Source organism: Solea solea, chromosome 16 (genome assembly GCF_958295425.1).
Source record: "Solea solea chromosome 16, fSolSol10.1, whole genome shotgun sequence".
In the NCBI taxonomy this organism is placed as follows: Eukaryota; Metazoa; Chordata; class Actinopteri; order Pleuronectiformes; family Soleidae; genus Solea; species Solea solea.
The window spans coordinates 13,710,870-13,725,539 of record NC_081149.1 but is presented as its reverse complement, the minus strand read 5'-3'; the positions used below and the strand labels follow the sequence as shown (position 1 = coordinate 13,725,539).

Here is a 14,670-nt window from a genome sequence, read left to right as displayed (position 1 = left end):
CAATATTTCATCACTTTGATTGATAGAAAATTAATAATTGTAATAATTGTTTCCAAAGTAAATATATATTTAAAACATTATTTCCCCCTTTCTTCCCCTTTTTTTTCCTCCTCTGAGTTAATAATAAACTAACGCTGGACTTGAGCATTTTTCAGTTGTGTGAAATATGCATACATGTGTAGGTTGTAACAAATTGCTAGTTTTTTTTTTACTAAAATGCAATAAATTAATTAATTTCTTTATTTTCATTATACAATGAAATTCCGTGAGGCTCTTAGTAAAAAAGTAAAAGATAAGAATAAGATCAACTCAAGCACCATAATATATAATACAATAAGGTTAAGCACCTTCAAAACAAGAATAAATTAAAAAGATACCAACACTTTAATGTAAAGTATAAGTAATGGAAGCACAATTCAATGAAAATTTAAAAAAACAAAAAACCTATTTCCAGAGTACTTATTTACTTAGAGTATATGACTACACACAGGGCTGACATTTCAGTCAGGCAAATGTGAGCCTGACTCACCTGGGGTCCTTCGCACAAGGGTTTGTTTACATCCACGTCACCAGAAACTACGTCCTGAAGTATCCCAGTCAAAGAATGCTGCGACAGGTAAGTCATCTTAAATTGGATTTTCTGTCGATTAAGAGAACATTGTGATTATTTGAACACGATGCGAGTATAAAGTGCTGTTTTAAACTTGAAACGTTGGTCATTTCCGAGACGTAAATTGCAATTAAAAGGAAACAAGAAGTTATTCTGAACAGGAAATGCTTTTCTTTTTTCCAGGACTCTCAGGACGCCCCACTTTTTGGCGAAGAGCACGACCACGACAGTCGGAGGAAGTCGAAAATTAGGTAAGATCTGCTACTTTCATGGCTAACTAGACACCTGTCCCGTATTCTGACCAACGTCCATTTAATCTGTAAAGATTAAAAACTTCCGTCTTTGTGTCAGGCATCCTCTGGCTTCATTCTTCCACCTGTTCTTCCGAACAAGTGCCATTTTGGTGTACTTGTTATGTGACTTCATTAGCAGCCGTTTCATTGGCTGTATGGTCGCCATCATTCTGCTGCTGTCATGTGACTTCTGGACTGTCAAGGTGAGTGTTTCAGCTTGTGTTTTAAAATAAATAATGAACCTAAAATGGTTTTCCAACACAACATTCTCTAGGTTTGGGGTGTCAAACTCAAATGACCTGGGGGCCACTGAGGGTCTAGTCTGGTCAGGAGGGGTCCAATCATGAAAAAGATTCAAACTTGCAATGGAAATTTTTTCTAATGATATTTCACAGACTTTCAAAACAAAAGATTTTGTGTTGATATGGAACGATGTATAGATTACAATAAAAACTACTTATGATGCAAAATCAATCCTAATTTAAAAAAAACAGCATACAGATACAACCCGCTATGACATGATACTCGAGGACCACATGTGGTCCTCGAGTTTGAGTTTTCAAGTTTGAGACCTCTGCTCTAGGGTTTGCTCTAGAGTGACCTGAAAAACAGAAAATATCCAGTAAGCAGCAGTTTTCTGGGCAAACATTGAAGACCATGTAGAGGACCAAAAGAAGGCGACATTAACTGACATAAACACTTCTTACAACCATGATACAGTATGCAGGAGATTATCTCTGAATGCACATCACATCAAACCTTGAGGGAAAGATGCATTACAGCAGCATAAGGCCACACTGGATGCCACTCCTACTTTATTATGTGCTCTGCGTAGCTAACGCAGTGGCCAGTGAGTGTATCTGGTGTTTGTAACGGACTAAAATCAAATCAGAGTACCAGAATCAGAGTTAATTCACACTGTTTCTCTTCCTCTTCTTTAAGAATGTATCTGGCAGGTTGTTGGTTGGCCTTCGCTGGTGGAATCAAGTGGATGAAGATGGAAAGAGCCACTGGGTGTTTGAGTCAAAGAAGGTAAGTTAGCCATGTGCTGAGTTTTGCTGCGGACTCCTTTTTAGCTTTGCTGCCTCACAGGCAATTAACCAGTTAAATTGGACCATGGTAGTAAAGAACCTCAGCTTTCTACAGAGTAATAGCGATATTATTATTACACTAGATAGATATCTAATATTATGTAGGTATTTGTCTTTTTTGTGTTTTTTAACTGTTTTACAGTGTAATGAAGCAGCATGGACAACAGGGGGTAGTGTTACATGAAACAACTGCATTGTCATGTGACACAGTGGTGTCATTGGACATGACAGAACCTTGTTTACATTTGTTTACAGATGCACAGTGTGAACGCCACCAGCGCTGAGTCACGGATCTTCTGGCTTGGACTCGTCGTGTGCCCCATCTTCTGGATCCTCATGGTGGTCAGCGCCATCTTCTCCTTAAAGATTAAATGGCTGGTCAGTTTTTTTTGTTGTGAATGGATGTCAGTTTTACGTCTGTCAGTCTGAAAGGAAATGGGAAATGACGTTTTGTGATAATGTTTGTGATTTTGTCGCACAGGCTGTCGTGTTGATGGGCTTGGTTTTACAATGGGCCAACTTGTATGGTTATGTCAGATGCAAGCTGGGTGGAAAGTCCAACCTGAGAACTTTGGCGAAGGACTACATTGGTGTTCAGATTTTTAAACAGGTATTATATTGTCCCATTCCTCCACATCCTTATACAGTGAATTGTTAATACTAATATATATATCTTAATTTCTTTTCACTAAAGGCAATGAAGCAGAGGGACTCTGAAGGTGAAGAGGCTAAGTGACAATGTGTCTGTACTGTCACAGAAAACTAAACTGGGAGAACTTTTTTACCCGATTCCTACTGGAAAAAGTGGCTGGTCTTTTCTGAGGTTATGTGGATTTTGAACATGTTGTTTCTTGTGCATTTGATTTAAGGAATGACTGTCAACTTGTCTTTAATAAGAACTTACTTAAAACATAGTCCTGTTTTTGAGGTTTCAATATTATACATTCAATTGGACATGAGAAGTGTTATGAGCTGAGTTTACCACCAGGCAGTTCCAGCTCCTGTTGGGCTTAAAGGTCACAACGAGACATTACATTCTTAACATGTTGAGCCATCACAATTACACTGAATTCCAAGATGCACAGAAACACAAATAACTCTTCGAAGGTGATGTTAAAATGGGTGATCTCTGGGTGGACTTGGATTATGTCGTCGCCCTAAATTCAGGGCACTTTTCTGAGAAATTGTTCCTGTTGGTTTGAACTTTGAACATTGAATACAAATAGATATTGTAGAAGAGTTGGGGGTTACAGTAGGTATACCTACAGATGGCTGCTAATCAAATCTAGGTTGTGGACATTTAAGTTTTCTTCATTTAATTTAATTTAATTTAATTTAATTTAATTTAAATTAAAAATAAAACTATTTTTGTTTAAAAACAAAACATAACTGATATTCTTGTTTTATTGTCGTGTGGGGAGAAATGTGTGTTATACAAAAATATTGTCATTTACCCAAGCCTGGGGTGTTGTATTTTACAATCAATGCAATAAACTTTTACAATTGATTTGGAAATGTTCATCTTATTGAGTATATTTGAGCAGCTCTAAATAAGAACAGACTAATGAAGTTGGTGCCGGGTCTTTTAATAAATTAAGTGTAACAATTCAACTATAACTTCTGTATTGACCTTTTTTTTTTTTTGCTTTATTATTCGCCAATATATTCACATGATTGAATAAAATAATTGAAATAAAGGAGCTCAGTTTCATGGTGGACATAAATATTCATCCAACCTGGTCAAAGGTGAAAGGCAAAGTTAATGCAGTTAGTACTTGACCACTAGGTGGCAGCAAAGCAACATCAAATATTGTGTGTCTCACTCATGACCCATGACTTCATTCTTTTTCCTTACTTCACTTGATGAGTGAAGGATCATGATTTTGCTGTGTACAAACAAACACAATAAATGTACTTTGACCAGTACATAGAGTTTGTTGTTGTCCCACAAAACATATGAGGATAAAACGAAAGAAAAAGACATCAAAGTGGACAAATGTGGACAGACATATATAAATACATATATATCAAACTTATTTCTCATGTATCTCTATTCTAACTCGTCTACAGAAGCTGCATATAATATATGCAAACACACACACACACATGCGCTACATCTAGACATATACAGTAAGACTTACTTTATATTTCTGTGACTAATTAGATCTCTACATAGAGATTTGCATCAATCTTTGAAACAGTCCATTTGCCTGTTCCATTTACTTCTGTGACTGAGTTTATGAGATCCCGCAAAGACATATTACAATGGCCATTTTATTGAAGTGTGTTGCTCTCTCTTTTTCTTTTTAGCACAGTTGACCATTAGAAGTTCGCATCGTCATTGTGCCAGAAGAAGTGGTTAACGCTGCAGGTATACATCACCATCACAGTAGTCATCGCACAGAAGTACGAAACAGCAACAAAGAAATAGATCCAGAAAAATGTCTTGTCCAATGTGTCAGCAAACCTCTGATAGCTCTCGTTTTCCATGTCCTTAGCTTGAAAATTCTCGAGGAATTTGACCACCTTTCTAAGGATTTGTTTTTCCTCCTCTGGGCCGTCCAGCTGAATGACACTGATGTCAGGTTTGATTTCTGTAAGGTTTGAAGCAGCAAAAAGCAGATGCTGAATGCTTAACGGTGTTTTTCTACTGACCTAACATATATATACACTTTACAATCAAATATTCCTCACCCTCGTCCACGTTGTCTTCCATGCTTCTTGCGGTTTTTGGTTCAACCTTTTTGGAGAAGCAGCACAAACGGATGCCGCCATCCTTGGCGACCCGCGTCAGCACCAAGGACACCAGCATGCTCAGGACCATGAGCACCAGACAAATACAGAAGTGGATTCCTGCAGCACAGACACATGGTCAGTCGCACGAACTGTGATGCTGCCCTTCATATTTTGTTGTCGTGTTGCAAGGGTGTCTGTGTTTTTATAGCATGCAGGCAACTTTGACTGACTGATGATGGGGCTGCATTCGCCGTCTCCAGGGAGTTTCTCATTGAGGATGTTGAGGAACATGGTAAAGCTGAGCACCAAAGTGACCTTGAAAGAGTTGCGTTCTCCCCCTTGCAAAGGCAGGGAGAAGCTGACCACATCAGCCAAGACGATCAGAATGGAGGGCAACAGTAACGTGATGAAGGGGTTGGTATATTGGATTTTCAGGCTCACCTGAGGAGTATGGGCAGAATTAAAAGAAAATAAAGAGACAGACCTTTTTATTTATTGTGGTGTTTTTATCATTTCATGCTCAACTGTGTCCACAAAGGATACTGCAAGGTTGTTCTTTGAAAAACACAACCTGCCCCTTGATCCTAATATTGTCTTTAGAGGGTTGGTCTGCTTATATCAAGTGTATTAGTTAGGTTTAGTTTATTGTCTATTTGACAGGGACAATGCACATTTTTTTACAATTGTTCCAGAGTTGGCTCATACCTAATTTACATCCCTGGGCAGGCAAATAACAATTAGACAGAATAATAACATAATATATAAGAAAACTAATGAACAGGTAGACAAAGAAAAAGACAAAATGACAATACATAAGATAAACTACCACATTATAAATGGATATAAACAGTGTGAGTGTCGTCTACAATAGATTAAAATAGCCGTTTTGATGAATGAAACTCATGGTCACTCACTCAAGATATGTTTTTATTGGTGGTGTGTGTGTGTGTTTGTTGCTGCATCATCTAATTTCTCTCAAATGTTGTTGTATGCTTTTGCTTGCAATGACACTAAAGATATTACATTTAATCTAATCTAATGTATAATCAAATATTAAAAGAGGAAAAGTACACAAGATAGAGTAAGAATAGTTTAGCTAAAGGCACTTTCAAATAAAACAAGTAGTCTAGGTTTAAAATGCTAAAGGTAAATACTACTACTGCGATCATTACTACAGTGATACTGAATGACAGATTCCCATGTTAATGAACTTACCATGATGTAATGAGTGTCTCCGTAACCCTGTGACCCCAACACCACAGATTCAGTTTTCCAGTCTCCTCGGGTTTTGCCAGTAGGCCACACGTAAAGCAGCTCCAGCTCTGTACCACATTCTGAGTGAGCAGACGAATAAAACCCAGTTTATTGCCTATAATAATAACAATAATGAGACGATTAAACCTTAAGATGCCAAGGTGTAAATGGAATACATGCATATAACACAAACTTCGATGCGCAAAAGAATTTTAAGCTTAAGTTAAATATGTTTTTTGATAAAAATACATCGAAAATAGTACCTAATACATTAAAAATGCATATGTACATATTATACCCTATTATTATTTGTTGTGTTTTGCTGAACTCACCACCAGCCCTCTCACTGGTTTGAATTGCGACAGGACATGTATCGGTGGCAAAGGGATAGTTGAACATATTGACGTCGCAGTTCACTTCAGCATTTATGATCACAATGTGGTACACCATGCCATCAAATCTCACCGTCAGGTCATGGGAGGCATGAGTCATCGTTGTCATTATTCTACACACATTAGAGACAACTGTATCAGTTAAATTGCACATTTAATAATAATAATAAAAAAAAAACATATATAACTTGTGTTATATATGACTCACCCATTTGCCACGTGGAGCTCTGGGGTCCAGACCTTATCCACTGGCAAGGTGACTTCTTTATAATTGTAGTCGGACATGTTCCACATCAAGCCAGGGTCTCGCCATTCCTGTGGTTTATAATTTCAAATTATTATTATTATTATGGTTGGAACACACACACACACACTTTGTTTCATTTTCATTCACTTGAAGGTTTCTCAAACCTTACTATGTATGCAGTAATTTTACTAATCAGGCGGAGATTCTTTGTGTCCTGTTAAAAAAAAGATAGTGAAAGAGGTAAACACTGCTGGTGTGATGAGAGAATTGACAGGATGAAATGCTCTATGTTGTATAAAATGTACAAAACAACACTTACAACTGTAATAGTTTGGTACTCAAGGTAAGGCACTCTTATTACTTGGGAGCAGTTTTCATACTGTGGTTGAGATACATATTCTTTGCTTATTAGCATTTGAGCCAGGCATCTGCGATCTCTGCAGCTGCTTTCAGCGTGTCCACACCCTAAAATTGGAAGAACAAAAAGCAAAAAGAGTGAACCACGGCTTTGAATTATTTCAGAAATAATATTACATATTCCATTATGAAAGGTAAACTTACCAACTAGCCACAGCAATAAGGCAGCTTGCGTCAGACCGTGGTGAATAAATGTTCCTGAAGGCATCACTGCAGTAAATCACACTCACATATGACGGATAACTGTATGCCAGACTTCCACCATCCCTTCCATCCCTTTCCTTAGGTTTCAGCCTGAGATGACACTTAAATAGGCTGAAACCACATGTTCAGAAAACTCTGCTGTCCACAAAAGCATGACAGTGGCCCACAACCGCGAGAAAGACGTACAATGTGTAATTAATTTCACCTGGTGTTCAACATGTACCGCAGTGATCCTTTGTAAACAGTCGGGACAAAAGTGAATTTGCTCCCACTGTATGTTTTCCTGCTTCTACACACAGGAGGCTCCAGCTGCTTTTTGTTGTGATAGCTTTCGGTCCATATGCTGCATTGCAATAACAATGGGTCTGTAGGAGAGTGAGACGAAGCAGAAGATAAATATGGAGACATGAGTTGAGTCCCTGTCACGGTTGCAGGACAAAGGAAGGAGACAGAAGGCCGAATTATCAATTCAGGTTTTGTCATATAGGACAACTTTGTTATATAGGCGATGTCATACAATACTGACAATAATCAACGCCTAATTTCCCTGCCATGATATGTGATTCAGACAAAACTGTGTGGCTGTCAATAAAAGAGAAATGTAATATATTTCCAACAATGAAGGAAGAAGGCAGCGGATTAAACCCGACGTTTTCGGGCTTTGTAATATACACCATTGCTGTGTTGAGAGTGAAGTTTTAGAGAGTCAATTAGAGAGTTAATTATAGTGAGGGCAATTTCCAGTTATCACCATTTGGATGGCACAAAGTCCGACCACGGACAACAAGAAGCAGCTTCTTTACTTTATTTTGAAGATTTTTGCATTATTTCTAGACTCAACCCTCATCAGTCAGAAAACTGAGTTCATATACATATACATATATATGTCTATATATATATATATAGACATATACATATATATATATGTCTATATATATATATATATATATATATATATGTCTATATATACATATATATATATATATATATATATATATATATATATATATATATATATAGAATAGAATAGAATAGAATAGAAATACTTTATTCATCCCCAAGGGGAAATTGTTTTAACAAAGCAGCAATACAAACAATATTATAAACATAAAATGTAAAATGTGCAACAGTAAAAAAAGTACTTAATTTAAAGAAAACGCTAATACACAAAGGGAGCTGCTGTGTCGAGCTGCCGCTAGCACGGCGCCTATGAGGTTATTATATATATGTATGTATATATGGAGTTCCCTTCTAGGTTGGTTTAGCACCAGAGGTCAAAGGAACTGTAACTTCTGGCTGTAGTTTCTCTACCTTTTTCTATGACTCACTATCTGGCAGCTTCTACTTCTGCGTTTCAGGTGTAAAGTCTTGTTCTGTGCCCAGGTTAAGATTGACAAGTACGCCTACACGGCTACAGACAAGGAATTCCTTTATTTTGCTTTCAGACAACGTTGTTCATGGATTCCAATCAGGATGTAAAACGGGTTTTCATTGAATAATCTAAAAAGTCTTTTAGAAACCAGTTACGGATGGCACCTTTATTTTGTGCATCACCAGATCATCTTGTTTGTTAACTTTCACCGTGTCTTAATGTTCAGAAACCAGTGCTATATTCTACATGTCTGTGTTTTCACCGCTTCGTTATATAGCTAGTGATGAATTGTTTTTTACCAGGTTATCTCTCGGAGGAATGTGTCTTATCTCTGTTTTTGATCTCAAAAAAACAATATGTGTCAAATCGGGTAGGTTTGGACACGTCTTTCTAACAGCTTAGGTCTCTCATAATGGCCACAATAAAAGTGGTTTAATAGTTACTGCGTTCCCGCCGTGCCGTTGTGATCTCTCTTGTCTTATCAGAACCAAACTGGGGACAATTGCAACAAAGAAAATCCTTGTGCCAATGACAGGAAATCTACCTGCTGGAGCAAAGGTTAACCTTCTGTCTAATGAATGAATGAATGAATGAATGAAATCTAAAGGGAAATGGCTTGAATATTAATACCTGCGAATGATCAAATCGCATCCCCCGTTATCATCTTGTTTAGGGTTATATTTCATCACCTGAAACAAACCGGAGGCGCCTGATGTTTTTGTCCTGCGGAGACGCTAAAATATTCCACAGGTCATAAATTCTTCCAGGTCGTCCAATAGGGTTTCAGTGGCAAGTGATTGCTGTAATATCAGAACAAAAATTAGACTTTGCCTCAAGACCAGATTGACCACCACGAGCACTCGACAGCCAGCTGAATCCAGAGTTTGCTTTACATTTGCTAACGCTCTGCAGAACCTAAGTAAGTCGAATATTGATATTGATATAATATTTCAATCTCTCTGTAAGATTTGTAAGGTAAAATAAGGGCTTTCTGAGTTATTTTACTTTAGCTCTTTAGTATTTACAGGTGCTGTTGAATAACATCATATTGTTTTTCTTTCTTTACTCTACATACTGTGTGGATACTGGACGTGTGTATTTAAAAAAAAAAAAGTCAAGTAGTTACATTATTAGTAGTTACAACATTATTAAGCATTAATTAACCGTTTAATTATATATTAACAATCATTATTATGTATTACTTTGCATTAGTTAACATATTTGTTAATGCATTAATAAACAGTTCATCAATCTTTACTACTCAAAGTTAATTAATTCATTATTAAGCGTGAATAAAAGTTTCATATTTTAATTAGTTATCATTATGTATGCATTACTTATGGATTAATTAACACATTAGTTCATATATTAGTACGCCGTAATAATGTCTTTAGTAATCATTTACTAAATCATTTGTGGTTATTTGGTTGGTTTCCAAACTTTTTTCCTTGAAGTCCCCAAGTCGAAATGTCTAATTTCTTTAACTGTAGTAAGTGGGAAAAAAACACATTTATAATTAAAAAAGACATCATGTAGAACAAAAATCTACAATAAGGATGAAACGTTCATTTTCATAGCTTTAAAACAGCTGAACTTAAAACTTAAATTATTAAAATTAGGCAAACGAGTTGTTATAAATATACTATACCTTCACCTGTTTATTTCGTGTTTTTGCGACACCCGTTGACCTCATTGCTGAAATCACTGCAACACAAACAAAGACACTATGAGTCAAGACGCTTGTTGACCAAGTCATCTACTTATATATCAAAACATCTGTATGGCAGCTTAAGCGAAGCGACATTTTTTTTGCTGTCTAAAAAAAAGGTTAGGATCCCACAAGATCAAAAGTAACATTTTATGTGTTGTGCATGCTATAAAACCAACGTGCACTTGAAACCATTGCAAAAACACGGCGTGTGAGACAGTTTGTTCTCACCCACAATAAAAGCATTGGTGGAAAAAATTAGAGCGAGACATAAAAACCTTTTATCATGAACTCAGATAAACATCAGCTACACGTTCTCCAATGATACAATTAAGCAGTAAACACGTCAAGAACAAAAGTCAAAAGTGACTTCCGGCAGGTAATTAATCAGCGAAGAACACTATTGCGGAGCGCTCAGCTCTGACACGTTAACCAGATAAGAAGCCTTTCATCGGTGACGACTCGCGCAGCTGTTAGATCAGAAAGAACAGAGCAAGAACGAGGCAGGGAATTAAATGCACCGACTCTGGTGTAGTGTGTGTGTGTGTGTGTGTGTTGTTTTTGAAAAGGACACTTGGAGGTGAAAGCTGTTAGAGGAGGTTGGAGGATAATAATTTACCCTCATGAGGACAATAACAGATTAATGATGCAGCAAGCTGAGGCCGAGGTTGTGCTTAATACACCGAGACACACTCTTTTAAGCGTGTTGAGAAAAGATTGTATCAACACTTTAATGAAACTTTAATGATAACCATGTCCATGCTTGTATTTTCTTCTTAATCTATATCTATCTTTTTTGCTTTACTGGCTGCTCAGGGTAAAGACACACAGGTTTTCTGACAGATACTTACATACAGTCCTCGTTTTAAATCTTCCAAAACTCAAAATGAGATTCTTTCCCCAGGGAAGATAGATTCCTCCGACCCAAAGTCTTGTTTGACGGTCTAAATCCATACATATCTACATGGGCCGAAAATCGATAGAACAAAGTCAAACATAAGGGACTTGTTTTTCCCTCTGCCCCAAGTTCATGTCAACAAATCATTTTGTAAAGTTGTAAAGTAATGTAATAAATTGGAGCTGTTCAACAAGACAACAAAAGACAGCGGGTGTTGCCACTGTTAAGGAAACGAGCCTCTACGTTTATTGCAGCATCATATGACACACAAATCCAGGCAAGGACAATTTAGGAGAGATAAGTGTATACTATAGTGCATACACTGTAAAAAAAGTTACATTTTGCTGGCAGCAGCTCACATAACGCATAAGGCTGACGTGATATACACAACACGTGTACACAATAACACTGTAGAAATCCACGCCGCCATGCAGCACTGACAACCATGCCGTCTCTCTGTGAAATGATTAAATAAGCGATGAAGTGGACCCAAAAATAAATCATGAAAAAGATGTGAAAGTTTCAATTTTAACCATCAAATAAGAACCAGTTCAAAACCAAACGAGTATACCAATCAACTCACCCAAAACACGAAAGGGCAAACTCTTTATATCAGAGGCCTCAAACCCAAGGCCCGCAGGCCACATGCGGCCCTCCAATCAACTTCACGTGGCCCGCCACTTTAATATCAAGTTTAACTGAGTAACTTCTATATGTTTTTGAAGTAACTTCTCTTTTGGTGATAAAGAGGAAATTAGAGTGTCCATAAAGACCTTTTAACACAGTGGAGTTCTCCAGATTGCGATGGGGCTTCTGGTAAATAATCAACTATTTAGAAACTCGTGCTCTTGAGTACATATTTCACACCCATACCTGGCACAGCTCACGCCTGATAGCCTGAGGCGCACACTGACCCGGGCTGCCTGCTCAAACATGAAGGGCTCAGCTCAACAAACAAGCCTGAGAGTCTTACATTTTTTGCCACATGTAATGAAACCTCCTCACTGCCAATGAGTAGCCTGCTGTTCCGCTTCAAAACGCTACTGTCATGCTAATCTGTGCTTTCCGTCTGATCACTGCAGCCAACTGTCAAAATGAGCACACATAGGAGCGAAGAGGTCGTCATTGACACCACCTGCACCACCGTCCACACTCTGGGTCGGCAAATAGGAAAGAAGGGCAGGCGGCTGCGCTACATGCAGAAAGATGGCAGTTTTCCTGTGGTTTTCCAGAAGGCTCCTGGACACTGGAGCCCGTTCCTGGTTGACATCTTCACCACTCTAGTTGAAATCCGCTGGAGGGTGATGTTCCTGATATTTTGCCTTTCGTACATTCTCTCCTGGCTCTTATTTGGCCTCTGTTATTGGCTCATTGCGTTCGTGAACGGCGACGGTGAGAACGAAGATGATGATCTCTGCATATACAATGTCCGCGGTTTCACCGAAGCCTTCATGTTCTCAATGGAGACCCAGGCAACTATCGGCTATGGCTTCAGGGGGATGTCTGAGAACTGCATTGTGGCCATTATCGTGGTGACAGTCCAAGACCTCTTTAGCTGCCTCCTTGACACCATTGTCATTGGTGTTGTTGTGGCTAAGATGGCATCTCCTCGTAAGAGAGCCCAGACTGTGGGTTTTAGCAGAAGGGCAACGGTCAACCTGCGAGACGGAGTTCTGTGTCTGTCATGGCGCCTCGGAGACTTCAGAGGTAATCACATGGTGGAGGGCGTCGCCAGGGCCCAATTAGTGCGCTGCGTGAAACAGTCTCAGGGGTCAGGGGTCGTTATGTCCTACAAGGATCTGGACATCCAGAACCGGGATATTGTCCTCGCCATACCAACCACTGTTATCCACAGGCTGGAGCCTGGAAGTCCACTCTATAGCCTGGGCCCAGAGGACCTGCTGGGGGATGAGTTTGAACTGGTGGTGTCTTTCACTTACACCGGAGACTCCACGGGTATGCTCCACCAGACCCGCACCTCCTACTCGCCAGTGGACATTCACTGGGGCCAGCGTTTCACCGACATGTTGAAACTGGGCAAGAGGCACTACAAGGTGGACTACGCTCTGTTCAACGAGACCACATGGGTGCCGGTGCCTTTGCTCAGTGCAGAGCAGTATGACCGAGAGCGGCGTCCCGTCGAGAGCTGCGGCTCCTTCAGTCGGCCAGTGAAGAGAAAAGGACACACGTTTCATGTGAATCAGGAGATCACAGACGAGGAGATGCAACAGACTTGTTTGTAGCTTGAGCTGCGCAGTGCAGGCACGGTGTACTGTAAATATATTTATATGTGACTTTGGACAATTCATGAATTGTTTTTGTGTGTATATATATATACATATACATATACATATATACACATACATATATATATATACACATATATAGATCTGTTTATATCTGTTTTGCGTGTATATATACTTACTCAGCATCTGCCCTTTTGCCTTCTGATAAGGTGAGGGCAACAGTATAAGAACAATTATCTGTAAGAACAAGGGTCACAACTGTATTTTTTTTTTTTTTTCAACTGAATATAATGACGGGCTGCCCTTTTTTTTCAATCCAGCCTCTGTCCCTTGAAATATCTGTGCACACCACTGATCTGTATGTTTGTTTATGCATGTATGCGTGCTGGTGTTTGACCTTTTAATGTTTTTTATTTGTTTGTTTTTTGTTACATTGGAATCACTTTGTCCTCATTTACATGAAAAATGCTTTATGAAGAAAAATATTATTATTGCAAGTTTATATTTAAGTTTTCTTATATAAACTTAAGTTTTCTTACACACACATATATATATTCACATATACATATATATAGTATGTTGTTTTTATGTTGTATTGTGTTGACTAAGGCACCAAAGCAAAATACCTCATATGTTTATTACTTACTTGGCAATACAACTGTTTCTGATTCTAATGTTTTTAAGCCTTAATTGAAAAAAAATGTATATTTCCACAGATACAAAGTCAACTAAAATAATTTTTGATGCTTCAGGAGAGGTTTTATTATCGTTATTAGTATAATTATTATTATGATGATGAAATGAATTATGACAACACTGCAATTGACATTATGTGGCGTCAGTGCAGCTCTATACTGCCCCTCTGTGGTCAGAGACTATAACCACAGCACAGAATTGATCAAGTAGACTTTCACAAGTCCTGTAGTGAACTGCTTTGATTCAAAGTGGTAGCACTGTAGTTTAATTTACTACTTAATTAGAAAAATATGTTTATTATTATCATTATTATTATTATTATTGTATTAAATTTGATTCACAGTGTTGCCAGAATTTTCTTCTACATTCATCTTAGTTTAGAAATGTAAAAATAATAACAATAACAATAATAATAATAATAATAATAATTCCCTACTATCCCAAAACACCATCACAGTCTCACAATGTATATTCCATTGAATCCGTTTAATGCAAAAACTCAATGA

At 38.1% G+C, this 14,670-nt stretch overlaps 3 protein-coding genes across 5 annotated transcripts; 2 read left to right on the top strand and 1 right to left on the bottom strand.

Annotated features, from left to right (window-relative positions):
• Nucleotides 1-554: 554 nt before the first annotated feature.
• zgc:112148 (uncharacterized protein LOC550424 homolog) lies at nucleotides 555-3,501 on the top strand. Its single transcript, XM_058654412.1, has 7 exons — nucleotides 555-616; nucleotides 794-861; nucleotides 962-1,106; nucleotides 1,846-1,935; nucleotides 2,250-2,372; nucleotides 2,476-2,604; nucleotides 2,689-3,501. Exons 1-7 carry the CDS (start codon nucleotides 605-607, stop codon nucleotides 2,728-2,730), a joined length of 609 nt encoding a protein of 202 aa, XP_058510395.1. The 5' UTR covers nucleotides 555-604; the 3' UTR covers nucleotides 2,731-3,501.
• Nucleotides 3,502-3,740: 239 nt separating this feature from the next.
• Nucleotides 3,741-10,798, bottom strand: LOC131475988 (5-hydroxytryptamine receptor 3A-like). Of its 3 annotated transcripts, XM_058654410.1 has the most exons (11): nucleotides 9,247-9,326; nucleotides 7,450-7,609; nucleotides 7,185-7,355; nucleotides 6,943-7,088; nucleotides 6,793-6,837; nucleotides 6,585-6,691; nucleotides 6,317-6,489; nucleotides 5,946-6,064; nucleotides 4,961-5,171; nucleotides 4,689-4,847; nucleotides 3,741-4,588 (listed from the first exon to the last, which is right to left on the bottom strand). In XM_058654410.1, the coding sequence occupies exons 3-11, from the start codon at nucleotides 7,246-7,248 to the stop codon at nucleotides 4,317-4,319; spliced, it is 1,296 nt and encodes a 431-aa protein (XP_058510393.1). In that variant the 5' UTR covers nucleotides 7,249-7,355; nucleotides 7,450-7,609; nucleotides 9,247-9,326; the 3' UTR covers nucleotides 3,741-4,316. The 3 variants fall into 3 exon arrangements, with proteins under 3 accessions (XP_058510393.1, XP_058510392.1, XP_058510391.1); XM_058654409.1 differs by lacking the exon at nucleotides 9,247-9,326 and adding an exon at nucleotides 10,271-10,798 and having other exon boundaries at nucleotides 7,185-7,609; XM_058654408.1 differs by having other exon boundaries at nucleotides 7,185-7,609; nucleotides 9,306-9,383.
• On the top strand, nucleotides 9,412-13,851 carry LOC131475989 (inward rectifier potassium channel 16-like). The gene is made up of 2 exons (XM_058654411.1): nucleotides 9,412-9,535; nucleotides 12,305-13,851. Exon 2 carries the CDS (start codon nucleotides 12,317-12,319, stop codon nucleotides 13,463-13,465), a length of 1,149 nt encoding a protein of 382 aa, XP_058510394.1. The 5' UTR covers nucleotides 9,412-9,535; nucleotides 12,305-12,316; the 3' UTR covers nucleotides 13,466-13,851.
• Nucleotides 13,852-14,670: the final 819 nt, after the last annotated feature.

What these genes read in the sequence shown, in the direction of transcription:
- zgc:112148 (XM_058654412.1), top strand. An exon ending in GTGACTTCTGGACTGTCAAG is followed by an intron (nt 1,107 to 1,845) that starts GTGAGTGTTTCA and finishes CTCTTCTTTAAG; the next exon opens with AATGTATCTGGCAGGTTGTT. An exon ending in GTGTTCAGATTTTTAAACAG is followed by an intron (nt 2,605 to 2,688) that starts GTATTATATTGT and finishes TTTTCACTAAAG; the next exon opens with GCAATGAAGCAGAGGGACTC.
- LOC131475988 (XM_058654409.1), bottom strand. Translation starts at nt 7,248, where the DNA reads ATGCCTTCAGGAACATTTATTCACCACGGTCTGACGCAAGCTGCCTTA. An exon ending in AGTACCAAACTATTACAGTT is followed by an intron (nt 6,838 to 6,942) that starts GTAAGTGTTGTT and finishes TTTTTTTAACAG; the next exon opens with GACACAAAGAATCTCCGCCT. An exon ending in GAGACACTCATTACATCATG is followed by an intron (nt 5,172 to 5,945) that starts GTAAGTTCATTA and finishes CATACTCCTCAG; the next exon opens with GTGAGCCTGAAAATCCAATA.
- LOC131475989 (XM_058654411.1), top strand. Translation starts at nt 12,317, where the DNA reads ATGAGCACACATAGGAGCGAAGAGGTCGTCATTGACACCACCTGCACC.